Source organism: Pithys albifrons, chromosome 13 (genome assembly GCF_047495875.1).
Source record: "Pithys albifrons albifrons isolate INPA30051 chromosome 13, PitAlb_v1, whole genome shotgun sequence".
In the NCBI taxonomy this organism is placed as follows: domain Eukaryota; kingdom Metazoa; phylum Chordata; class Aves; order Passeriformes; family Thamnophilidae; genus Pithys; species Pithys albifrons.
The window spans coordinates 8,377,589-8,404,651 of NC_092470.1; the positions used below are offsets into that span (position 1 = coordinate 8,377,589).

Below are 27,063 nucleotides of genomic sequence, written 5' to 3' on the forward strand. Positions count from 1 at the left end.
CTCCCCAGTGCAGTGTTTGTAAAAGGCCTAGTGCAGCTCTTGGAATGCTGCTCCACTTCCCAGCACATGCCAGGCGTAGGTAGTAGCACTGAGATGGCTGCATGGCATGAAGGCTGGAGCTCCTTTCCAGGCTGGCAGTGGGACACGTGCAGCTGTTGCCCCCGCAAGTTTTGGAGAGGGGATGTCTGGGGAGGGTGTCTGAGCACCGGCTGGTCGTGGCTCAGGTGGTGTGAGGGGCTCGGCACTTCAGTGGGGTCTGCTCTGCTTCCTCAGGGTAAGGCCACAGAAGAGCTTGGGTAGGACTGGGTAGTGGCATTGCAAACCTGACAATACCTCCCTGGGCACCAAATGAATAGGGAAATGAAGAGGTACAACCAGTAGCAAATCTGTTAATATAACCGTAACTAGGATAGCTGTGGGTCATGAAAACATCGAAAGAAATAACACAAAATAATAAGAAGAAAGGCAGCTTTTATCAGCAGGGTTAAATCTGCCATCCAGGCACCTGCACCAGCACTGGGAAATGTGATAAGGAAGCCTTGCTGTAGAGCTGCTGACACTGGGAGCTGTTACTGGACTCAGAGCTGAGATCTGAGCTCTGTACAGTCAGCAGCTCTCTGCAGATTTGTACATTTATGGCTGTGTGTTACTTGTAACCAGAGTGTAGAACTGTTGCTATTCGCTCGTATGAGTGTTTTGCTTTACCATGAGCTGTCTGTAGCCACCCTTTCCCAAGGGAAAGGCAGCTGAGGACCAGGCCTGTGCCCTGTGGCAGGCTCCCTTCTCCTCCTCCTCCTCCTCCTCCTCCTCCTCCACCTCCTCTTCCTCAGCTGGTTGGCCCTACAGGCATGGAAGGGAGCGATCTTGTGCACGTGTGTTTTATGGGTGCCCTTTTTTCCTGTTTGTTTTTGGTTTCGTTTTTTAAGTGCTGCTGAGGACTGTCATCCCCTTAGTTTCCAGGCATCCTTTCTTAAAGCCTTGTGGGACAAAGGCTTGGGAAAAATCACTGTGTGCTTTACGGCACCTCCGTTACAGACCCCTGATAATGTGACTGGGCTTCTGCTGCCCATGGCTGAAAATAGCACAGCAGATCTTTTAGCTGTCTATAGACTGGATTTAGAAGCAACCAAAGATTGATTTGGTTTTTCATAACTCATTTTAAACCCAGAGGTTTTTATTGTGGAATCCGTGAGCTGTTTTGGTGGATGATTGGTGTTTAGCCACAAACCTGCCCATCTGGTGACTTGTATCCATCTTTCTACTTTCAGTGGGATATCCTTGAGATGAAGTTCCTACTCAAACAATCTTTTTCGTGATGCTTTGTTGAGATCATAGATTGTTAGTAATAAATTTAGGATCCAGGTCCTCTGAAGTCATATGATCTTCCCACATCCTGTACAGAGGGCATTGCATCCTTGGAACAGTCTCCTGCCTGAATATAACAATACACACTGATTTTAATTCAGAGCAGTGCTGGAAGAACCAGGGTGAGAGCTATGTGAAAGCATTTTCTTTGTCTCTTCTCTGACTTCATTCAAGAAACTTGTGGCAAAATACTGAATTTAAATAAATGTGAAAAAAGCCAACCAGGTACTTAGAAGACTGTCTTGTTGGAATAGAGCACCTGGCAGTGAGTGGTTGTTGCAAGTTCTCAGTTATTTTAAGAATACTGGAACAAACCTTTAGCACTGAATAGAGCAGATTTCTTCAGAAAGCTAAAAGAGATGTTTATAGACCTAAATTTCAGACAGAGGTATTCTGATGTCTGCTGGCTAATTATTTCTTGGCAGTTCATTACAATGGGATACATTTGAGGCTTGGGCATTTCTTTACCAGTCTTATCTTCGTTCTTTGTTCAGCTGTTTGTATAGTTGGCATTATTTATACTCATAAAATGATCACAGTGTCACAAATGGTGAAGGGATTAAATTTTTATCCTATATGAAATATTTTAATTGTGTTTACTTTAGTAGCAAGTGCTGCTGTCATGTGTTTGACACACTTTAACCTGCATTACCTTCAAGGCGTGCTGAACCACTACGTTTTCCAGCACTGTGATGCAGCAGTGCTCCCTCTCATGTCTGATGGAAAACCGCTCTGCTTTATTCTCCCTGGCGAGTGGCAGGATTGGGTTACGGGGAGGATGGAGCGGTCGCAGCTCGCCCTGCCTTGTTGCACTGTTTTATTGGCTCGCTGCGCTTGTTGCTTCCTGATTTCGCTGAGAACGGAGGTTTGGCTGGGATTGAGGAGAAATCTGCCTTCCAGCTGAAGAGCCAATATTTACCAATTGGTGACTACTTGCTCTGTTTACTTTTCGAGGCCTGAGAGTTGGACACTTTTCTGTCTTTCCAGTGGACACAACTCTGGCTGTTTTTATCCTTTAGGGAAATAATAGTACTTCATGTGCTTCCAGGATGCAATTAGGTCCCTGTAGATTTTATCTGGAGTAAGAATATATCTGCATGTGAATTCTGAAAGACCTAATTTGTCTTGTACTAAATCTTTTGCCTGTGTTTGTGCTGGGCTCAAGTGCCTGGTGTCCAGAGCATGCCATGGGATTGTCCCCGGGGAGGGAGCAGTGCAGGCAGGGACAGAGCCCCTAGGTGGCATCAGAAGCCACCTGATTTTTGGCTGCCGCTCTCCCGAGGGTGAGAGGTGTGACAGGAGGGGAGTCCTGCGGACGTGCCCGGCCTGGGTGTGCTTTCCTCTCTCAGCACCCCGTGCTAAAGCTCTTACACCAGTAGCTGAGCAGTACAGATATTCGTCATTTTGCTAATTCAAACATGTTTCAACCTTGTGCAGCTCTGCTTTCTAAATATTTAATTGAAATGCTTTTACAGCCATTTTACTTCTTTATCACCATGAGCCGAGCCAGACAATGTAACATGGCATATGCTAAGATGTTAATTGAGTAGCAGCACACATAGGCGGCTGTTTCATAATTTTCTCCTTAGATGATCCTTGGCTCCAGTTTAACATTTCTTTGTGCTTCTGAGTGGAAGGTTATATAAAGATATATTTAGAGCTGTTAGTCTAAGAAAGAGAAACATTAATTCAGTGAGATTAAGAATTAAGGGCTGAATCCTGCAGGCACTGCTGGGACACAGTGCCTGTTGTGGCAAGGATGTGATAATAGCACCTTTCTGATAGTACCACTTACTGTAATGGGGTTGCTAATCCCTTTATTGAGTGGTTTCTCACAGCATGCAGAGTAAATAGAGATTTATTTTTTTTTAAATGTCACCTGATGTCATCAGAGTTGTGGAATTAAGATTGAATCTTTCCACAGGGATATGTAGTCAGTGTAATAATGACCCTCTCTATTTTAACATGGCTTTCAGAAAGATGACTTTGCCAAAACTGTCCTGTTGGTATTTTGCGGTGGAGTCTGACTTGCTTTCCTTGGGAGAGCTAGGATGGCTTCTGCAAGAGGCAAAGAGGCAGCAGGACACTACACAGGAGGAAGAGCTCCTGGGTGTGTCAACACCTGAATGCCTGCTGTGCCTGAGACACACGTGCCTGGCAATGCTGCTCGTGTGGTGCTGCTCCCACCAGGAGCAGCCTTTCCAGATTACCCTTAGACCGTGTTGTTAGGCACTTTCACAAACAACCTTCAGAGGTGGTATGGGAGAGCAACTGATACAGTGGGAAATGGAGGCTTTTCAGAGCACAGTAATTTTTAAAAGGCCATGTGGCCAAAATAATCCTTCCTTGGCAGACAGCTCTGCTGTCTTGGGTATCCTTCTTTTTTGGAAGGCTTGTTTGCAGATCTCTGAATAAAAGTACCTCAGCAGCACCATGTTGCCATGTGGTGTTAGGGTTGCAGGGGCTGCCCATGAGCCAGTGGGAGGTTCCCTGTGGCCCTGAACAGCCCCTGCTGGGGGTTCTTTTGGCTTAGTTGTTTTGTTTTGTTTGGTTGGTTTTTCCCTTTTCCAAAGAAAGCTTATTTTATAACTTCATAAACCTCCTGTCTCTCTGTTAGTTGTCTGAGAGAGTAAGTGGTTTGCCATCTGAGATGGTAACTAGGTAGTGATGCAGATGTGTAGTTGCTACTTTTCATACTGAGTTCTGCATCTTGGGTAATAACATAACACAGGATACCCTTCTGGAAACTGAGAGTCCAGCAGTGGGGAACCCTTGCTGTCCAGTCAGGAATTATGCCCTGCCTTCAGGATGTGCGGCACAGCTATTGGCAGTGATGGGAAGTGGTTCCTTTTCATCAATTGCATCATGGTTTGGCAGAAATAATGTTTTCTCTGGGCTGCCCAAAATGTGCCAAGCACACGAAGTGCCCCTACAGAGGCTGATTTGGGGATGAAGGGGATACAGAGTGTCTGTGGCAATTTCACTTGAGGGCACCTAACTTAAAATGAAGAAAATCACTCTGGGCTTCCCACATTTGACCACCTGATCAAACCATTACTGTATTTGGCACAATAAATTGTGGCTCCACTTGTCCACTGAGTTTGGCTGAATTGGATCTGCTGCTGTTGCTGACATCTTCTCCATTCAAGGAGTGAGTCCACTGCTCTTGCCTGAATGGTGAGAGCCACATCCTGTGTGACTTTGGGGCTGGCAGGTCTCCCCTGCCTGAGCAGAGTCGCAGTGTTCTGGACGTGCTGCTGTCCCGCTTCTGCCAGGGACTCAACCCAGGAGCCCCTTTTCCAGCATGCTCTGCACAGTGTGTCCCAGGACAGGAGCTGTGCTGCAGCGATGGGTGTTTGTGCGTGTGTTCACTGTGCACTGCGTGTGCTCCCACAGTGTTTGTTGTCCTGCTGCCGAATGCTTGTAACTGGAAAGCCTGAGGTTTGGTTTCAGTGCTGTGCAGGCTTTGAGAAGGCTCAGAGTTAACTAGGCAGTCACTAATAAATTCAAGGGCTTTCTTTTACTCCTCCCAACAACCTCTGTCTTTCTGGTCTCACAGACAGAAGGCTTCTCTTACCCCTTGTGGTTATATGGCTTCAACTATTTGCAACATTAAGGAAGTACTCAGTGTGCTCAGAGTGACTGAATTCTACCCCCTTTTGTAATACAATAGTCCCATATTGCTCAGTGCAGTTCAGCTACCTATTCCTGAAAGTAAAGTATTGCTTAATTAGAGAAAGGTTGGCAGCATCTAGTTTTATGCCAATTGGAAAAAAAGTTGCATTTTCTTGCCTTTTTCTCCTGCTTTTTTCCTCTTCTGCCTCTCCCTCAGCTCAAAGTAAACCCAGCTGCTCACCTGGCAAGAGAACACAGTCCTCATTCTGCCTGTGCCAAGTCATGGTCATTAAGATGGGGCTGTTCTGAGCAGAAATACATAAATAGGTCAGGGGAAACAGAAATGCATACTTTGGCATAAGATAGAAGAGCAGTTTGAGGAAATACTTCAGTCTGATTTCTCCCCTTTGCGTTCTTCCGAAGATAATTTCAGGAGTTTGTCAACGTGGCTTCAGCGTTTCAGAGTTTCAGTGGCTACAGCCTTCAAAAGTTACCTTCAAAAATCCCTCAGATGTCTTGGCCCTAAAGATGAAATCAAAAGCTCAGGCTTTTAAGATAGGCTGGAGACTCTCCTGTAAGGCTTTTGCTGCAGACCCAAAGCAGCCAACACAGGTTCCCTGGGAATTTGTGGGACTGGAAGTCTCCAGGAAACACAGAAGCTTTTGCAGTGAGCCACCCTGCACTGCTGCTGCAAACAGACTGAGAAACCTTCTTTTCTCTGCTTTTTTACTGATTAGTAGAAGCTGGGCTCATGTTTTGCAGTGGCTGATGGTCAGTGACCAGGTTGTGTTTGGAGCAGAGCTGACATTTTTGGGGAGCATTGCTGTAGACAGTACAACAGGACTGCGTCCCTCTTGAGTCACTCAGTGTGCCTTAACTTTGAGACATCAATGCAGTGGTACCTACTGAACAAATGTCTCATTTTTGGATGTGATAGTGTCAGTAATTTGGGGTTTTTTTGTGGGGGACAAAGTTTTGATGACAAGTTTTATGCTCTGAGGTGCTTGTGTTGGATCATGGGGCACAAGGCGGTAAATCCCAGGCAGCTGTCAAAGCAACCACCTTTCTTATTGCTCGTAAGAGACAGCTACCCCCAGAATCAGAAGTCTTGTCCTGGATAAAACTGCTTGAAGTGACCTGAACTATGTTTGAGATCAAGTAAGTGAACTAGTTTCACTTCAGGAAGACTGTCAGCATGAAGAGCTCTGAAAGAGAGCGTAACATTAGCTGTGATTCTAAATGGGGGTGAGTGTCAGTGAGCCCCCAGGAGGAGCAGTTCTGGCTGTGGGCTTAAGGTACAGTTTCAGAGTTTAGTTTCCAATAGGCTCAGGTTTCTAATAGATTCAAATGGTTATTTTCATTACAAGAACATCTATCATTCCTGCTGCTCTCCTGCACCTATTCCTGAACTTGCAGCAAAGTGTGTGGGTATGCCCTCCAGATGTTAGAAGTGGCTCTGTGTAGGGCCTCATTCAGCCTTGTTGAGATTCTGGTTGCAGGGACTATAATTGCAGTAGTAATTAGGTAAGGGATGCACTTGACAGAGACAGAAACAGACTTACTTATTGGTAAATGAAACTTCAGCTTTAAAAGTGTATCTGTCCTGCTAGTGAAGGAAGAAGTGGAGTGAAATAAACACAGGTGGCTGGTGTAACTGAGACTGCTGTCCCTTTGCCACCTTTGTCACCTGTCCTTTTGCCTCCTGATGCCATGGAGATGTGTCCTACATTGTTACCAGACAGAACATGTCCATGTCAGTGCAATGCTCAGGACCATGAGAAGGTCACTGTCCCAGTACCTTCCCGGTCAAAGGGGTCATTGCTCAGGGTTGCCATTGCTTGACTTTGATGTGCATCACCTCCACTGGAAGGGAATTAGGAAACATTTCTGTCATTAGGCACAGGCTTTATAGAATTGGACCACTTTAATCTGTCCTCTGGTTAGGAAGAAAGAAGTCTCAGTATACCACTAACAAATTTTAATGGTGCCCTCCCAGTGTACTGTGGAGTATGGAGCAGGAGATGGAAAACAATTGCTGTTTAAATAGAGATCATTCTTATCCCTGCTGAAGCTGTGGGACCTTTGCCTTTTAAAACGTCACAACATCTGCTTGCAGATTGGAGGACATGAACTTGACTGTCCTTTTTGTGCCACCAGTTGACAAAAGGAAACACAGCGAAGCTGTATTTACTGGCCTTATTATTGCTCCTCTGCTGCAGCTCCTCGGCACTGTTGGTTGGTGCTGTAGGAGCAGAGCTCACAACTGGAAGAGCCTGAACTAAATTTGAGAGTTTACATTTCCTGACTCAGACTGATATTTGGAGATAAAAGGCAGCTCTAGGGATCTCCTGCCCAGCTGCCTCCTGGCAACTTGCCTCTTTTTTTTTGCAAGAAAAAAATGTTAATGTGAATGGGCGTGCTGAAGCTCCGTTTGGCAGAACCTGTAACAGGAGTTTGGCAGAACCTGTAACAGGACGGAAGCCATGCTGGCTGGAGAGTGCTCCTCTGGAAAGCCCAGCACATGTTGTTGTCTGCAACTCTGTAGAGCAGAGGCTGTATTTGGACTAAATTTGTTATGTCTGTACCCTGCATTGCCTTACTCTTCATGCTTCTTTTCTGCTTAAGCTGTCATGTGAAGCCATAGAAAAGGTTTAGGTAGAACAATGGGCACATATGACTGATTCCTGTTGCCTGCTGCTGTGTAGGAGAGGCTGTGGATCCACAGAGTTTGTGGGACCTTGCTAGGGGTTGGAGGCAGTGGATGAGGTGGAGACCAGGGTGAAGTGCTGCTGGATCAACTGTGTCACCTTTGGGTCAGACACAGTGACAGCAGCAGGAGGTTTCCATGCTTGGTGTCCTTGGACTTCTCTGGTAAGATGGTGGGTTTTGATGAGTGAGATGACAATTAGGTTCCTTTCTTCAATTGCTACAGCATCTTTCTCAAGGCAAGGAAGAGCTCCCATTTTACCATCCTTAGCATTCCCTGTTCTTACAAATCCCCAGCAGTTCTGCTTTACTGTCTCCATGGTGTCGTTCCTGAGTGTCTGTTCATCTGATGGCTTCTCCTGCACAAAGTCAGCTGAAGTGGATTTCTGCTGATGTGTCTACTCAGTGGACTCTTCAAATATTCTTACTTGTTGAAATATTTTATTGTATTCTGTCACTATAACACGAGCAGTTCTTGTGTAGGAAGGGGCATAAGTATTAGCAACCTTTACAATACAGATTTTTAGTCTGTCTGGTTTCAAACTGAAGTGGGTGTAACAAGCAGGACAACCAAACTCCTGCCTCTTTGAGCATCTGATGCAACAGTAGATGCTGGTTTCTATCACCACCAGACAACTAGAGCTGTTTGTTTTGCTTGTTTCTTATGGTTTTAGTACATCCATGAGATGCCTGACCTGGTCTAGCTTTGTTTGTGGTGTGTGTGTGTGGCTCAGCTTCGAGAACGAAGATTTGGGAAGGGCTGTCCCCACGTGGGTGTGCCCTTCCAGCCTGCGCAGTGGATTTTAGGTGAGGCTCAGCGTGCGCAGAACTGGCCCCACCGTTTAAGTCCTGAGGTTCATCTGCCACGGCCGAGCGAGCTTGAACAGTGACAGTGAAGTCCTCAGGACTAGAACCTACAGCACCCGGCATTTCCCAGGAGGTCTCCCATCCAAGTACTAATCCAGGTCTGACCCTGCTTAGCTTCCGAGATCTGACGGGATCAGATATCAGGGAGGCATTTAACTGCCCTTGTTTGTGGTAGCACCTCTAGAAAAGTAAAATAACTGCCAGTGAGATGTTTTGTTGTGTTAGCAGGAGATTGAGTTGTGTTTTATTCTACTGGGAAAAGAACCGCTCTCTGAACTCAAAAAAATGGTTGCTTGGTGCTTCTTCAGTCGGTATCCTGCAGCAGTAAAGACTGAGGGTTTCTGTGTGTGAAAGCTCCTGCTCCTCTTCAGAGCAGGGTTAAAATGCCTTCAACTAAAGCAGCCAGACCAAGCTTCTGAAGTACAGCACCCTTAGGAAACACGAAAGCTGCTTATGGGTGTGTTTATACAAAGTATAATAAATTCCATACTGTTTGCCTGCCCTGACATATGCACTGAGGTCGTTTATGACATACTTGAATTCAGTCCCCACCCAATGTCATCTTAACAAGCCAGCTGGGAGGTAGAGAGACCAACCTGGAAAACTCAAATGTTGCCAGTGGAATAACAGTTCTCTGCTTTGTAGCAGCTCTTTGGAAAGCTAGAAATAAATGTCTTAAAGTGGTGGGATTTACTAAAGTGGGGAGAGGGGGATGTTAACTGTGTTTACAGGAAAATAAGTCAAATGCATCTGAATTGTGTAAGAGCTTGCAATAGAAGTAGTGACATCCATCCTGGCTATATTGCACCTTGGGATAATGGCTCTCAGTTGCAATGGTATTTCGTTAAAAAATGCAGTTCTTACATAAAAGAACAAAACAGCAAGAATTGTAACAAGCAGTTCAGTTTGGGTGACTTTCTACTTAAAAACAGCTGAATGAGTATTACTCCATAGACTTGCAGGATATTTCACATAGTAACAGATAAAGCCTGTAGTGCACTGATAGAAATTCTAATACGTAATGGTTTTGTCATTGCTGTTTAGATTAATTCAGTATTTCTCTTCTCTCTTCCCTCACATCTAGCAAAACTGTACAATCTAAAGTGGACTGCATTTTGGTAAGTACAACTCCAGAATGCTTTTCAATATTTAATAAACTGCAGGACCAAAATAGATGGCTCTGGAGACTAACAGCTATTAGGAAGCCTTTCCTTAGCAGTGCTTTAAAGGACTACCAGTAAATGTGATCAAAGTTAGTTGCCATTGTGAAAAAAGTACATGATGTGGGTTTGATGTTTGTTTTCCATGGAATATTGACCTCTTGTTTCCAGCGCCAGTGGCTGTGACTGCCCCTTGTAGGACTGTCAGTGTAGGTGGTACAGCACAGAAGGGTGACTGAGTGCTTTTGTAAGTATGATTTTATTAAATGCAAGATTATTTATTGCATAGATCAGAGTATGCAGGAAGCTTATTGTGCCTTCACCTTTCACTGCTCTGTAGACCTTTAATGACAGCAATAATTGCTCTTACTGTTGTTTCCTTGGAACAGCTAATTCATGGCTGGACTACATTTTAAGGAAGGACTAGATTGAACTGAATGTTTGCACAAAGCCTGGCAGACAAATCATAGAATCATAGAATGGATTGGGTTGGAAAAGACCTCCGAGATCATCAAGTCCAACCCTTGGTCCAACTACAGTCCCTTTACCAGATCATGGCACTCAGTGCCACGTCCAATCTCTGTTGAAAAACTTCCAGGGATGGTGAATCCACCCCCTCTCTGGGCAGCCCATTCCAATGCCTGAGCACTCTCTCTGGAAAGAATTTTTTTCTGATATCCAAGTTCAATTTCCCCTGGCAGAGCTTGAGCCCATCGTGCCCCCTTGTCCTATTGTTGAGTGCCTGGGAGAAGAGACCAACCCCCACCTGGCCAGAACTTCCCTTCAGGCAGTTCCAGACAGTGCAGAGGTCACCTCTGAGCCTCCTCTTCTCCAGACTGAACACCCCCAGCTCCCTCAGCCTCTCCCCACAGCACTTGTGCTCCAGTCCCTTTACCAGCCTTGTTGCTCTTCTCTGGACTCGCTCCAGCCCCTCAATATCCTTTCTGAACTGAGGGGCCCAGAACTGAACACAACACTCAAGGTGTGGCCTCACCAATGTCCTGGTCTCTGTGAAAGTCTTGCAGGTGTCATAATCATCAGATTTTTGGTTGGTTTGGTTTTGGTTTTTTTTTAAAGTCTTGCTAACCTCAAAAGTTGCTTACCATCTTGGGTACCTTCCCAGAAATGTGCAGCACTACAGGTCCTGTTAGCTCTGCTGTACTGCTTAGGACAGAGAGATCATTTTTTGAAGAGGGAAAAGCCTTTGAAATGCAAAAACATCAGCTTTCTTCGTGCATTAAAATAACAAGATCTAGGCAGTGATAAGAGATTATTTCTGGGGTGCACTACGAAAGAGGTTTTGTTTGTTTTTAATTGTGAGCAGGTTGTGAGTTTCTTTAAATCAGAGTTTTGAGTTCATAAATCTTAAGACTGGAAGGGACTGCTTATCCTGACTTTCTACCTTTGGCATTTCATCCAGAAGTACCAGCGGGTAAGATAAAAAGAGGACATAGAAACCATCTGGATACTATCAGAGAATCTGTTCAGCTGTATGGCTGAGCTAACTAAGAGTACTCCTTAAAATCACATTATCAAAGGCTAGTTCAAATGACACTCACCTTAAAATATCTTAATGTATTGTTGTATGAGATTTAAGCTGCATTGTATTGCAGAAAAACTTCGGAGCCCATGTTACCTCTTTTGAAAAGTTCTTGGGTGCACCCAACTGACACAGTGATGCAAAATGACATTTTTACCCACTTTATTCCTCATTGACATTTGTGGACACAAGGCTGGTGTCTTGAGGGCTTCACTGTTTGTATGTCAGTGGCAAAAAGGCAAATTGCAAAATTGCACATGTAAAACTCCATTAACACCAGGTATTTCTGTGGTGAATAAATGTTGGGGTAGGTGTTTCTAAGTAGCATTGGAGAAGGGAGTAAATAATCAGGAGCTTAACCAGTCATCTGCTTTTGGAAATCCGTTTTAAGGAAATGGGATTACAGTAGTACTGGTTTTGCATTAAATTCTGCAGATTTGTGGACTTCATGTACTGGGGTACACAAAGTTCATCAGTTTGTATGAGGATATTGGTGAGGTCTCACCCCATGGATTGACAGAGAAGTCTGGAATGCAAAGCAATCTCCATGGCTTGACTTGGAACAGAGCAGCAGTGTCCTGATGGTCTAATTTTCTGTTCCAGATGCCTCCTTGTCTGTCCTGCTGATGAGTTCAGAGGAGTCGTGCCAACAGTGGAAAAGCCACTCTAGGTTAGCAAAGGTAGATCTAATGCTGTTCAGGTAGTTTAAAAAAGAAAAATCCAAGATCAGATTCATTTGAGGAAATAAAATTAAGCTGAATTGTGGCAGAACAGTTTCTGTGTTTTTATGTGCTTTTGGAAGGCCATGAGCTGCAAGACAGAATAAAAGCACATCAAACTAAGAGGCCACAGCCTTGTAGCTCTGAATGGCTGTTTTGGTAGCACCAGTCACAGCCACAGTGTGCAGAGCCACACACAGAGGGGTATAGGCTGCCTAGTTCAACACAGCTGAGTGAGAAAGACAGGAATAGGAAGAAGAAACAGAGGTGATGGCAACAGTCTGTTGTGGAGGTCTCCAGTAGCAGAGGGCTGTGGAAAGCAGCCACTGTGAGGGCACTGGGGCTGCAGCTGCTCTTGCAAGAGTCCAGAGTTAACCTGCCTCTTATTTGTGATCCTGCACCACTTACATTCTGACATACTGTCAGTTTCTGGAAGATCATAAGAAAATCATTGTGTACTGTGCAATCCAAAAAAAGATAATTAGCAAGAATTGTGGTGTAAACAGTCATTAAAAATTCATTATAACATCTTTTTAACTGCAGTAAACATGTCTAGCAGTAGATTCTCTTATGACTTCGCTTGTTATATTTGTAACCACATACTAAGTGAACTTTTGAACCTGATTTTTAGAAGGGTAGGCTCCATAAGGTTGGGGTTTGTTTCCTTAGTTCCCTGAGAAGAGGTCAGTGCTGGTGTGAGTGGTGGATCGATGGCCTTGGAAACCAGAGCTGCTGGTGCTGGAGCAGCATCAACAGTGTGAGACGTGAGGGGGTGTGACGGTCCCTCAGAGAAGGAGGCTCTGTCTGTTGGGCCCTCCAGGAGACAGGCAGGAGCTCTGTGAAGCTTTGGCAGCTCTGCTGGGACACTCACAACAAAACTGCCATGTGCTTTTAGGGCTTGTTTGGAATGTTTAGCACCTGAAATATGCTTCTGCTTCTATTCAGAGAAGGCACATCAAATGTGTTTATTGGCTCCTTTCTAGAGTAATAGGTTCTGTTTCCAGGATTATGATATTACTATATTATTATTTATCTGTCTTGATAATATTTCCAACAAACCATCTGACCTTGAGCAACTTGTTTAACCTTTGCTGCTTGTTTCTCTATTCGTAAATGGAGAGATGATTGCTTGACTACTTTGCTATTTTTAGTTCTGGTTGTTAAATAATAGATGTTTGTTCTGCTGAAGTATGACAAGTTTTAGGACCATTCTGCCAGTAGGTACAGGTTACATTGCCATTGGCATAGCCTTTTTAACTTGATTAGTGTGTAGTTGTCTATAAATACTCAAAATGTGGAAAGAAATATTAAGAGCAGTCCATGCTCGCTAAAATAGTAGTCTTGCATAAAGCTTGCAAAGTGCCCCTGGCCTTCAGCCCCCCCTTCACCAGAACTCAAGGACAGAAATAACCTGTAATTCTGCTTTCATTGTGGAAATTTGGAATAGTTGAAATTTGACTGACATTTGCACTATGCACATTACAGAAGTTGCAGCTCTTCTGATTATTAGTATATTCTTCCTCTATCTTATTTAAAATTTGACCTGATTGGATATTTTCTTCTTTAAAACAATCCAGAAAAAGCACATGCCCTGGAGTTTTCCTATGGCATTCCCTTTTGACACCTTTAGAATGAAACTTGACTAATGTTTGTGACCTGACAGTAGATCAGCAGTCAGAGAAAACTAGAAGGAGAGAACCAATCCACCAAGGTCAGAAAACCTGAAAGAAATTCTGTGATTCTGGGGACTCATGGTCAGTTCTCTGTGTTCTCTGGTTCAAGCAGAAACATGAATAAACGCATGTTACCTGTAACACAGATTAGGTCCTTAGCCACATTCTGTGTTGAACTGATCTTTGTCTCTTTGTGCTGGAAAAATTCGCAGTGTTCAGTCAGTGTCTCACTGAATGGAACCAGGTATCAAAACCTGCTATTTTCATTTAAAAACAACCCCAACCCCACAACATCTTGGCCATTGTGGTTTATTTCACAGCTGTTTATTTGCTCAACCAAAGTGCCTGGAAAAGAAAGTTGCATCTGTTTCCATGAGAATCTTGTTCTGTGTATGTCTTAGGCAGCAAAAGGGCAGATTCACTTGGAGCAGATCTCTGTGGCCACTGATCTCTGGTTTAATTTGCTTGGTACTTATTTTGTGCATTTCTGTAGTGAACTATCTATATTTGATAGCAAAACAGAAATACCAGAGATTGCTGCTGCTTTATATGTTACTGAAAGTCTTTGCATAGCTGTGACTTGAGGTTTCTAATTCTTTGTCCTTTGTTTTTCTGCCTCACTATATACGATCACTGAAATATTTTGAGTACCTGATAGATTTTTGGCTAAATTGAAGCCAAGTGCTGAAAATAAGTCTGAACGCTGCTTGCTCCCCATCTTCATTGAATCTTCCTTTGTTTTGTATGGTTCTGGTTCCAGAAGATAAAGGTAATGTGTGAAGAGCAGGAGTCCCAGAGTGATGCTTTGCACTGCCTTTACACCTCAATCCTGCAGGCAGTTCACATGCTTATGGATGTCTCTAATGCAGCTTCAAGAAATATGATTTATAAATAGCCTTTGGAGAGTTAGACAGTCTTCATCTGATTTGATAGAACCAGTCAATCAAGGTCAAGAAACTTCAGGCAGGATTTTTACTTAGATTCTTTTAAGTAGCAGAAAAGGATTCCCCAGATGTTGTACATGCTGTGTGGGTTTTAGAACAACAGCAGCATAAACTTTAACAGGCTGCACAAAGGGGAATTTGTCCAAGATGATGCCAGCATCACATTCTTCCTTTTGATGCTGTGACTCTCTTCCACTCTAATGACCTACTTTTTCCCACACTATTGACCTATTTGGGGGGTGGGGTGGGAATTTATAGTATATTTTGTGTTCTTGTTTCTTTTTATTTCTTTCCATATGTATCCTAATTAGCACAAAGAAAAACTCAGAGCGAATAAACCTTTTTCTTGGTCAGTAGATAGTAGGCCAGCTGAAATGTTCCTACACCTTCCTAAGCTCTGTGATTCTGATAGCATTAAAAAATTGAAAAGTCTTGATACTTTGAAGAATCACAGTAACAGTAATTGCAGTTGTTACTGAATTCACCAGACCTTTAGCACTGAGAACTGGTGGATGTCAGCAGAGATTGGAGAAGAGACTGTACTTACCATGACTGTAAACCAGGTTTGAGGGTTTTAGAAATGTTCAGAGAAAACAGACTAAACAAAACAATGTTTAACAAATCTTTCAACTAAGCAAAATGCAGTCTTTCCTGCATCTACTTGCACTGACTGTCACACTCCATCTCTTTGCTGCCACTTCTTCAGTTTTAAGATGATTTTCTCTAAATAGATTCAGTCTCATCTAATAAGCTTAAGTTCATCTAATTACCACCCAGGTAGGATTTACTTCTGTGAACTCCCTGTGACTCCAGTTAACTCTGAGGAGATCCTGCCTTCCCAGGGCTTCCCTTGAGCCATTGCTGGAAGCTCTGTGCCCAGGAAAGTGCATGGCCAGGAGTGGGGTTTGGGTGCAGACAGTGAGGTACCATCCCTGTGCAGCTGTCCCTGCTGGGGATGTGAGGAAGCCGCATAATCCTCAGTGCAGGATGAGTTATGCTGGTGAGAGTCACTGCCTCACTCGCATCCTTTGGAAAATGTTCAGCTAACATAATCCCAGTCAAATTTTTTTCTTTACCCATATGTTGTTGGGTTTTATTGTTGTTTTGTTTTTCTTTCATTAGGGGAGTTGCCAAGTGAGGCCTGTATAGCAGAGTGGCTCAGGCAGGGCCCTTCCAGCACAGCCCCTTCCTCCTGCAGTGTCATAGAAGCTGCTTCAGCTGCAGTGGGCACTGAGATTCCTTCAGTGCATTTGGTTGAAAGGTTTAGTCTTTCTTCTAAAACTTCACCTTTCATATCACACTCAGGCACATCAGGTTTGGGAGTGAGAGTTTGTCTTCCACTTTGGTGTCAGAATCAACAGGGGCTTTCTGTTTGCATGGGATGCTTTTGCCTCATGGGTTAGCATTTACTGTGCAAGATAATCCCAGCCTAACAGGGTCCTTTGGTGCACTGATTGGGCCTTTGCCACTTAAAACAAAATGAGCTAAATTCCTTGGAAGAGGGAGTGTCTAATAAAGAAGTACAAATTTTCTTGTAGTTGCTAAATTTCTGTCTTCTCAAAAATGATTAATTTTCTGTAACTTCTTTGAAGAATGTTGATCTTTTTGATAATGGGAAACCCACCAGTTCAAATGCTGTGATTCATGCAGGAAAGGAAGAACAGAAAATTTGACAAAATGCACCCATTATTAAGAAATACCTCTCTGAATATTTGGTGGTCGGAGCACCACTGCTGTGTAAGCTGCTGTAGAGCCACACAGAAATCGGTGTCAGCAAATTTCAGGAGTTTGTCAGAGGAAAAAACCCCAACCAAATGTTGTGGTTTGCTGCTTATAAAAGCAACAAATCTCGTGTCTGTTACCTGTGTGCTGCTGGAAGTGTTTCTCTTGGCTCTGAGAAGGTCTGTGGCATTGCTGGTGGCCCAGTTCTGTGCAGCAGTTTTGCGGTGGGTTCAGCTGGTGGGGATTATGGAGCTCCCAGATCCTGCCTTGGACAGCATGTCCTGCTGGTCCTTGCCTGAAGTCGGGGCCGGGAGGGGACCTGAGCACTGGGTGCAAACCAGGGGAGGGGAATGGGAGCTCTCCTGTCTCTGGTGCTGCTCTGTCCGTTTTGTGCCAGCTGAAGCGAGGTGGATCTGGACGTGACTGGGTGGCACAGGGAGCCCCAGTCTGAAGTGAAGTTTAGGTTTATAGTTTTCTCACTCTCCATTCTGCTCATTACTGAAGTAGACAGCCAGGTCTCACTGCCTGGTGGCTCCTCTCCCTCCATTTGTCTTCCTTTTTGGAAAAGGTTCCGTTGGCAGTAAGACACCAGTAAAGAAAAAGTGAATTAACAGTAATCCAAAAGCTGCGTTCTGACTTGAAAAGGGATCATATGAGTGTCTGACTGTACTGATGGTGCCCCACCTCAGGCACTGCTTCTCACCATCCTCCTGAAGGAGAGCCCCTGTGCTCCTTGTTGTATGGCTTGACTCACACTACTGCTGCTGAGCAGGCCTGAGCACGTTAACACAACTGTTTTTCCTAATATTTTTGAGTCGATGTAGCTCTTTTCAGGTGACCAAAACCTAGTTAGTGTGTAGCAGTCACTGTTTGCATACACCAGGTTAAACTCCCTCTTGTGTCTGATCCTAAGCTGGTGTCCTCTGAAAGAGTCTGGCACCACTGAGATTCATGTGACTGAATGGCTTGTGTGCAGTAACAAGTTCAGTAACTGATTTCCAAAGGGAACAAAAAAAAAAGCATATGTACATAAATGGGTTTTAAACTGTCTTCACTGAAGTCTGTGACAGTTAACTCTTAATATATATAGTGGATTGCAGGATCAGGTGTGACCTTCCATGTTGTTGCAGCAGAGCTGGCTGTGATGCTGGATTCCCGGAGGTGCTTCATACGTGCTTGGAGAAGGCAAAGTTCTCAGGCTACATGTCTGGTTGCAGAAGTGACCTGTTGTTGACATTTTTCCAGATTTTGCTTTTGTTGCATGTGAATTTTGTAATTGTAACAAGTACTTTTAAAATAGGAAATCACATTTCTAGCCCTAGAGTGCTTTGTCACATTCTTTCACATAAGTGAATATTTTCTTGTCTAAAATTGTATTATTTAGGAATACATTGTCAGATGACAGTTTTTAGCTGTCAAGCTCAACTCTTGTTGTTTGCTTTTTCTCCCTATCCCTTTTTCCCCCTCCAAACCAAAACACCTTTGTTATCCAGCAAGAAGTTGAGAAGTTTACAGACCTAGAGAAACTCTACCTCTACCTTCAGCTGCCTTCGGGTCCCAACAATGGAGACAAAAGGTATGTGTGTGACTGCACTGAAAACTTGTTTTACTTCCTGTGGCACTGAGCTGCTGGGGAGTCATTCACATGATGTGGGTTGTAGCAGAAGCAGCCCCTTATTAAACAGTAAGGACTGTTCTTTTCCTGAAGACTAGTTGGGTTTTTTTAAACTTTACAGTCTTTATTGCGTGACTAGCTTGTAAATATAAATCTCCTAAAATGCAAGAGTCATCACAGAAAGCGTTTCACAGCCAAAGTGTAATCGTTCCTTCGCTATTTATGTGTGAAGTGATAAAATAGCAACATAAATGTGATGGTGGGTGAAAGAAAAAGCTAATGGTATTTCTGGTAACACTTGTTTGACTAAAGGAAGGTCTAGAAAACCAACCTGCAGATCACAGCATGACAAAATCATAGCATATGTTCCCAGTAGGATGGTTATAGGCAGGCAAGTGCCTGTAGGAAGCACTCTTGAGTATCTTCTGGGAAAGCTGGGTGTTTCCAAAGGGCAGCTGGCAAACTAAGAGGGCAAAAGCTTAGAGGTGGCCAGTAAGGAATAGTTAAGAGGGAAAGCAGAACTCTTACCTGCTGCTGTGTACTCGCAGCTGCGTGTCAGTCAAGAACTGGAGTGTGGAGTCTCTTCATTGAATCGTGGGTGAAGGAGGGAGAGAACTGCTGCCCATGGCTCGAGGAATAGCTGAATGTGTGAGGTGCTGGCCCTCCTTGTGTCTGTCTCTCCACCCAAGCAGGCAGACAGTTATTAATTCTTGTAACTGAGGAGGAACTGTAGAGTGGATCTTCATCAGCACTGCTGCTTCTTTCCCCAGTGACCAGATCTCCACGTCATCCAGCCGTGCCCAGCAGATGCACGCCTTCTCGTGGATACGGAACACCCTGGAAGAGCACCCTGAGACATCCCTTCCCAAGCAGGAGGTTTATGATGAATACAAGTGAGTGCTCATGGACTGGATCCATACATATGGCTTTAGCAAGTGTGGAGGTTGTGTGGCACTGACTGTGCAGGTACCCCACAGGTGTGCATGGACAGGGCCTGATGTACCTGAGAACACACTGGCTGCAGTGAGGCAAACTGTATTCATGACTTCTGCCACTGGAGATAAGGCTGTGATGTTTAAATTGTGCAATACATGTGCTGAAGGGAAAGTAGAGGTATTTCTTAACAAGTGTGTGAATCTGTGTGAATATAGGTTTTGTTTTGTGGACAGAGCAGGACAGGTAAAAAGCATCAGTTACTGTCTTATAGTACATTTTGGCTTGCTTGTATTTACATACATACATGACTGCCTTAACAAGGATGAGGGGTTGAATTGTTCCCTCTGGAAATGCAGCTATTTTGCACATACGATCTTGCCCATCACACTTTTCTTTCCAGAATAATGCATAAATATTGGACCTTTTTGCAGCAAACCTGATTTCTACAGAGGCACAATGTATCTGAATATGTATGAAACCAGTAACCAAGGCCACTGCGAGTCTGTGTTGTCAAGTCTCAAAGCTACCATGTAATGAGAAAGCGATTAGAAGCAAGGGAGAGGGAGCTGTCTGATGAAAGCTGGATTTGAATTCATTTACAGAACATACCCCACGGGGGAGGGAGAAAAAATAATCATCCTCAGCCCAGTTGCCTGAAGATGAGTAACAGATTTATGATCTAGTATGAATATTTCCATAATCTGAACGATTACAGTAATTTGCAGTGAGCTGAATCCCTTCACCTCCTAAGTGCCTACAGGATTCACCCCATAGTAACTGTTATTGCAGGGCTGCCTTCTGCAAATACCTCCTTTTAATTAACTCTCTCTGCTCGAGTGTTTCACTGTGATTGAGCTGAAGCGTGATGGCATTCGCTTGCCTGGGGTTGATCAACATGCACACACCTATTTCTGCGCTCTCGCCAGGGCTGGCGCGGTGACGCAGCGGGCAGTGCAGCCAATGGCACCGGCGCGCCGGGGCGGCCAATCCCGGAGCTGCAGCCGCTCGCGCAGACACGGCAACAGCGGCAGCTGCTGCGCGGGGACAGGGATGGGAGCGGTATTCTTAAATATATTTCTTATTAAATAATTTATGGCCTGCTTCAGCAACAAATCTGCTTGGCTTCCATGCTGTGCCAAGCTGCAGATGCCCGGAAAAATCATCATCTACAGATTGTGGAGTGTGAAATTTGGATGGCTTTGTATGTAGCTGCATCAAGTATTTGTGTATTGTATTTTTTTTCCTCTTACTAAATAAGAGCGGCAAGCAAATATTCAGGAAAATATCAAATGTTTGAAATCTGTTCTCCTTTGAAAGCTGCTGTTCTGTTTTTGAAACATTCAGTTTCTTTGAATATTTTCATGAGCTATTCTTGCACACCAAAGGAGAAGTAGACTTGGAGTGGGATGTGGGGAACAGGCATATAAATACATAAGAGTTAGTTTTGATAAGTCTTTTTTTTTTGCCTAAGACCTCTCAAAACTCATTCTATTACATTAACAAGTTCCCATTTCTCTCTTTTATGTGCAGAGATGGATGTCTCATGAGCTCACAGTGAGCAAGTTCTTGCACTCTGCATGTATAAATCAGAAGTGCAAGGCTTCGGAGGATGCTGCATCATACCAGCATCTCTAGTCCTGCTGTAAATTTTGGTCAAAATAAATCTTGCAAAATTGCCTTTTGCATCACCTTTCATGTGTTTTTTCTCTATGAAGAGGGAAAGACAGAAGCTTGCACTGCACACAAGTCCCCCATTGGCAGATGTTGATAGTGTTTTCAGCTCCTCCATGTTTCAGTAGCCTGTTCTCACTAAGCTTATTCAACACAGTGACTTCTCTTTATGCTTTGTTATTCTTCAAGTTAATTGTGAATTCCTGTCTCTAACTGGATAAAACTGAATGGATTCATGTTTCTTTTGAAAGGGATAAAATAAATCAAAAATGCACCATTATAAAAGCACTAGCACTTGGGCAGGCTGAGAGCTTGCAGCTGAATTTCAGAAAGGAGGTAGATGAGAGCTGGTTCACCTCTTGTTGGTGCTGTGGTGCTGCTTGCACTGACAGAATGCGCTGAGCTGCAGGGAGCTGTGTTTCTGTTGGGGACACACGGTTCTTCTGCCAGCCTCCTCTGGGAGTTGTGGAGGAACACAGGCTGGAAAATATAGGAGCTCAAGGGGAGCTGCCTAACATGTTACCTGGCCTGCAGTGAATGGATACTGCTTCCCATCAGATCCTTTATGGGTTTTTTTTAGTCAGTTTTACTTGGGTATCTTGTCGCTGTCAGTAAACACCCTTCTGGACACAGCCAGGTGTAGATTTAGCTGAGTTCAGAGACTTACAATTTCAAGTCTTAAGTGGAGTCCTGCAGTATTTATGCAGGCAAAATCCCTATTGGCCCACGAAACGATTTGTTGAGCATTCAGTCAACACTTGAGTCCTCTTATCTTGCTTCTACTGCTGTGACGCAAGGGAAGAAAGTCATTCATATTTAAGTTTGGTGCCCTGAAGATTCACTTGATACGCTTAATATGGATTAGGAGGTCTTTGAGTCATCCCATATCTCTTTTCTTTAGTCTGTAAATCATTAATCCTCACTTTACTGGCTGCTAGGCCACTTGATGCCACCTGATGCATAGACTATGTGCACTAAAGTGTTAGGAATATTAACCAACAAGTTAGAAGAATTTTCAGAAGCTAACACAGAAGAGGGCGGTAGTTATAGGAATACCATGTCTGTTAAACACATAAAGGACACAAGGTACATACTGACATTGTGTGATAGTGCTTATCCAGTGTTTTTACATAAAGTTCCTTGATAGGAACAGGATGGGACCTATGGTGTTGCAAAGTCTAGTCCTAGGCCATAAGCAACTACCTATACATTTCTTTGAGAACCAAACTATCTAAAGCAGTTGTTTCCCACCTCTGCCCCTGCTCTTGAGAGTCTGACCTGCAATTTCATTTCTCTAATGGTTTTCAGACATCTGTTTTCCATTCTACCTGATTATTAGGACTCATTTCTGTGCCAGTATTGTCAGCTTAATGAGAGCCTACCTCTTCCTAAGGTTCTTGTCTCTAACCCATTTTTGGAGACCAGTTGTTTTGCCTAGGTTGGATAAGCCAAGAACTTTGTTTTGTTTTGCTCTGTAGGTTCTTTATCATTTGCTATTCATGATGATTTTTTTCTGCCCAGGAAGCTGCGTAAGCTGGGCTGCATAGCCTGACTGTCTTCATTAGCTTCTGGGTTAATATTTTTTTGTGTGTGTGTGGTTTAATTCAGGTGCACATCCAGGGTATTTTATATCTGGAGTACATTGAATTTGAAGATCTCACCAAAAACCCTCTTTCTGGTTATCATGTAGGGGAGCTCTGTACAAAGGAGCAAAGCGACCACGTGGCCCTTGTTGTTGCTATCTCTGTGTAGACCTTCCCTCCCCCCCTCTGTTTGCCACCCACCCTTCAAACGGCGAGACAGCTCCTGGGCTCAGCCATGTGCCAAGAGTGCAAGGAGCAGAGACAGGAGCTGCAGGGGAGAGACTCCTGGTCTGTGTGTCAAGTCAATGAGAGACCACAGATGGACACGGAGGGTTCTCGGCCAAGCCAGAAGGGGGAGGGGCCGTGTGGGATGATCTGTCTGAAAACTGAAATTACAGGGTAATACTGAGCTCAGAAATCACAAGCTTGCAGGAGCTGCCAGTGTGGATACAAGGGCACCATATAACTATGTTTTTGCTGCTAGCAAGTGATTGTCTTACACCAGATGTGCTAGACTTGAGGAGGAGATAATTTTATTCCTATTTTATTTATTTATTTTCTCCAGAGGAGGGAATAATTTTAACTTTGAAGTGGATAGATAGATTGGTAGGTCTCTAATCCTGTTGTTTTGCTGGGAGTTTTTTTGGAGTTTTTTTCCTTTATTTTACTGACATCACTGAGTTTTGGTCAAAGATACTGCTGACTGTGGCAGAGAAATTCGAAGAGCCCTCCTTTGCACGCTGGTTGAGACTTCAAGTCTTGTAATCAGCATCAATAACCAACAAAGACCCACCTTTTAGGAATTTTCAGAGTAGAGTGTAAATCCACTGGGGCCTGGCAAGATGGAAGGGACAGAAAGCTCACAGAGATCTATTTATTACACATAAAGCAACATCTGATTCCTAAGAGGGTACAGTGAGGCGGGAGAAGAATTCCTTTGTAATGACTTCAAAGGGCCATATCCAGAATCCGGCTTCTGTGACTGACATACATTGAAATGAAATGTGTTGGTGTATAAATTGGATATGATGAAGCTTTTTGATGTCCCATATAGAAACTAGACTGATGCCTGACTGTGTGCCAGGTTGTAGGCAACATCTCCTGGTTTGGACAGAGTGGCCCTGGTCCTTGGGGGAGGCAAGTGGGCACAGGCTCTGCAGGGGAGTGCCAGAACCAAAGAGCGTAAATATTGCTGTTTATTATCATCAAAATCATTACATCTGTAGTGGTGCTTTTCAAGTGGAGGATACCAACATGCAGCCAGGGTAAAAGCAGCAGATACTTACTCTATAATAACTAGAGGTTTTACAGAGAAAGTGAATGCAGTGGAAGTATCTCAAGAAAAATATACAGCTTTCTATAGAGCTACAGCTTGCAGAGAAGACATTTTGACTGGCCTGCTTGGATGCAGATTGTTACTGGTGATGCTGGGGATGAAGCATCTGTTTCAGACTGCTGCTTTTTCTTTGTCTGCCTGAGCTTCCAGTGGTTTGTTTGCATGTATGTACCTGATTAGAGTAGCAGGCAACTGTGGGATATGAAGTCACTGTTTTTCTGCTCTCCTGCTGATACACACACTGGATAATGTACAGTCACCTCTTCTCTTCAGAGGCAGGTTGTTTTTGTGTGTTGCTGGTAGGAGTTCTCACAGGAAAGGAGGTCACTGCCATGTGGTGTTGGCTCTGTGGCTGTCGGGAATCTGGCTGAGAAGGCTTTACCGATACGGTTTAGGCCAGAGCACATCAGTGTCTGTGCAGCACAGGGCGTTGCTGCCTTTGGGCAGCTTCAAGCACTTGCTGTGCAGGTAAACCTTCCAGGGTAGTTTATGGTTTTCTCCTCTGCTTTATACATTTGTGATTTTCAGAACATTCACCTTTTGCAGCAAAATTAACAATTTTTGTTCTCTGCCTCAAGGACATATTTTTTTAAATGTCTCAAATGTTGAAACAAAATACCTTCTGCTGTTTTTGAGAACTGAAGGCAGATAACAATGCCCATTTTAATAGAATAAGTAAACTTGGCAAAATAGTTACCTTCTGTTTCTTTATCCCCCTGTATCATCAGGTTGTGTACTGAGTCACACAGTGATCTTCATTGCAGCAGCAGGTGAAATCCCTGTTAATAATACAAGGACTGTTAATAGGGTTGTCTGTAATCAAGCACTCTCATAGTTCCGTAGTGGTACAGAGGCAGGAGAACTAGGTCCTCTGTACATGCTTATGTTACACCCTTAAGAGTGAAGCTGGTTCCCTGGGAAAGTGTGTTTTAAATGTAGTTCTGTTAAGGTCTATTAAATTGAAGTTGTATAGACAGAATCTCTCTTTGGACATTGACATATCTCTTACCTAGTGCTGTTCAAATATTCCTGCAGGACTTCAGGCCTTACCACACTCAAACTCTGCTTCTGGCTAGAACAGGGTCTCTGCTTTCATGATGTCCTAAAATAAGTGAATTGAAACATATGCTTCAGACTAAGCTGTGGAGTAAATCTTAACTGTGCTCTAGATAATGCCAGTACTTGTTATGTCTCCACATGACTTGTCTTTGAACTCAGTAGAGAACAAGGCAAAAACTATGATATTAATAGCTCTGTTTATACATTTTTAATGCATTCAATTCGTTGTGGATAGCTTCATTAATGTTAAATGTGATTCTAAATATGGACGGGTATAAGTGTTTTCTTTTGAAAACCTTTGATGGAGTCTCACATGTCGGCTGGCCTCTTGTGTTAGCTTTGATTCCATTCACGCTTTCTTTCTCTTTCTTGCAGGAGCTATTGTGACAATCTTGGCTACCACCCATTAAGTGCTGCTGACTTTGGAAAGATCATGAAAAATGTCTTTCCAAATATGAAGGCCCGTCGTCTCGGCACAAGAGGCAAATCAAAATATCCTTTGCTAGAACACTTCTCAGTACCACGTTCTGCATTTTCCTGGAGAACATGTGTTATTATCGCTCAACTACCAGCTGAATGTAGAAGTAATGTTAAATAAAATGTGCAGACACTTTTCCAATGTTCTTTAAAAATTATTAATTGTGGCAGTGTTATGTTGCAAGATACAACTTTGGGGACTAGTACTGAAATTTCAGTTCTGACGCTTGGTTGTCACAGCAGCGAGGAATCAAAGAAGTCTCATAATTTAGTGCAAAGAGAGATATTGGAATAAAGGAACCAAAACTGTTAGTGATTTTCAAAGCAGTTTTTTTATCAGCAGCAATTTTGTCTTTCCCAAGTTGAGAATTGCACCTCCCTTGAGAATCCTTAGAAGCCCTCACACAGTAATGGAATACCTGCTGCATTCCCCGGGGTTGGCTCTTGCTGTGTCCTGACATGCTGGGGAGCCAAAGGCACTGCAGTAAAACAGGGGAGGGAGAGCATGAAAAGCTTAAAAGGCACAGAGGTGCTTTAATTAAAAACCACTCAGCTAACACTACTGCTATGGATGTGCTGCAGTGCTGGCCTTGGCCAGGTCTCACTTGAAGCCTGTGCTTACAGGGAAAATTAAATGATAGCAGACAGGCCAGAATTACTTGTCTTCCATGGAGGAAGAAACCCTTCCATGTTGTAGTAAATGGAGAGGATGTGTGTCAGTAAAACTGTTTCCCAAAATATGATGTTGGATTAACTAGCAGTGGAATCCAAAACTTAGTAGTCATGTTCTGGATAGAGCTAGAGAAGTGCTAAGGAAGAAATCATATGTTAAAATTGTAACTTGACCCAAGGGATCTCTTTAAGTTCTGTTTCCTAAGTTTCTAATTCAAAATGATTAAAATATGACCTTGTCTCACACCTACTGTAATAATACCCAGGGTCCTTACATTTCTTTTACTGTAATTATGCTCCAGGTTAATGCAAGGAAATGCAAACTCCGTGGCCTAGGAAAGAGATACACAAATGTATTTACAGAGTGTGAAAAATTAGTGATTCTGAAAAGGATTTTTGTGTCACAGAGGAAAGACACTGAACTCCCAGAATAATTCTGTGGAGAGTTAAAAAAGGGCTGATTTGGTAGTTCGACCTGTAAACAAGTGAGTACAAGTAATGGAGGGAGTATATTTTTATGTGCTGATTTGATGCAATCAGTCTGGGTCTTTCTATTCCTATTTTTACAGAAGAAGAATTACCATGGAAGGGGAGAGAGTGCCTCAAAAACTGTGTGAAATCTTAGGAAGACATGCCCTCATCAGACACTTTATGTTATCATGGGGAACTTCATGTGGAAGTGCCTTAGAAGGAGGAAATAAAGTAGAACTTAAATTTGGGATCACATATTTTTAATAGTGATTAACTTTTGGAATTTCATTCTCTCATACTATTTTAGGAAGAGAGCTTAGTCCAAATTTATGTTGATGACTTGAATATTGAGTAGCTAATTGAAGCTGCTTGGCATGTTTAGTTTTTGTTCTGTGTCATCAAATGAAATCCTTCATACCCAGCACCTCTGCACAGATGGAGAAGCCCAACAACCTGCCCAAGAAAACAGCCATTGACAGGCTTTTGATTCTGGCTGGCTGTGAGACCATGTTAGTGATAGTATTTCTTTGTTCTGTGTTGAGTTTGCTTATAAAGCTTATGAGGGTTATCAGAGGAATTGCTGCCCTTCCCTCCTATCCCACAATTTACAAGGACACAATTTAGACCTTAATTGGTGTTCACATATTGCTACAGTGGACTGAGGAAGAAGGCTTTTGTGCATATGCCAACACTGCCCAACCTTGACTTTCATAAAACTGGAGATGGGGTATGATATATCTTTGCTTCTTTTTATATATGTATTTCTGAAAATTAACATTTATTGCACTGTTTTCTCTCTGAAGTTTTCAAAACAAAGGGAGGAGCTGTGCAGTTTTTAAGACTTTTCTTTATGATCCTTATATTTTGAATCATTGTTTGATGTTTTTTCTGTAAAGTTCATAATGAATTACAGTGCTATTGAACTAATCTAG

General features: G+C 43.4%; 1 protein-coding gene across 1 annotated transcript in view; it reads left to right on the top strand.

Annotated features, from left to right (window-relative positions):
* Window positions 1–27,063, top strand: part of RFX7 (regulatory factor X7) — a 51,001-nt gene that overhangs the window by 12,999 nt on the left and 10,939 nt on the right. Inside the window, exons 2-6 of the mRNA XM_071568464.1 lie at window positions 9,638–9,671; window positions 17,805–17,887; window positions 18,697–18,819; window positions 24,887–25,003; window positions 26,774–26,858. Coding sequence (XP_071424565.1) covers window positions 9,638–9,671; window positions 17,805–17,887; window positions 18,697–18,819; window positions 24,887–25,003; window positions 26,774–26,858 — 442 coding nt within the window. The remainder of the gene's footprint in view (window positions 1–9,637; window positions 9,672–17,804; window positions 17,888–18,696; window positions 18,820–24,886; window positions 25,004–26,773; window positions 26,859–27,063) is intronic.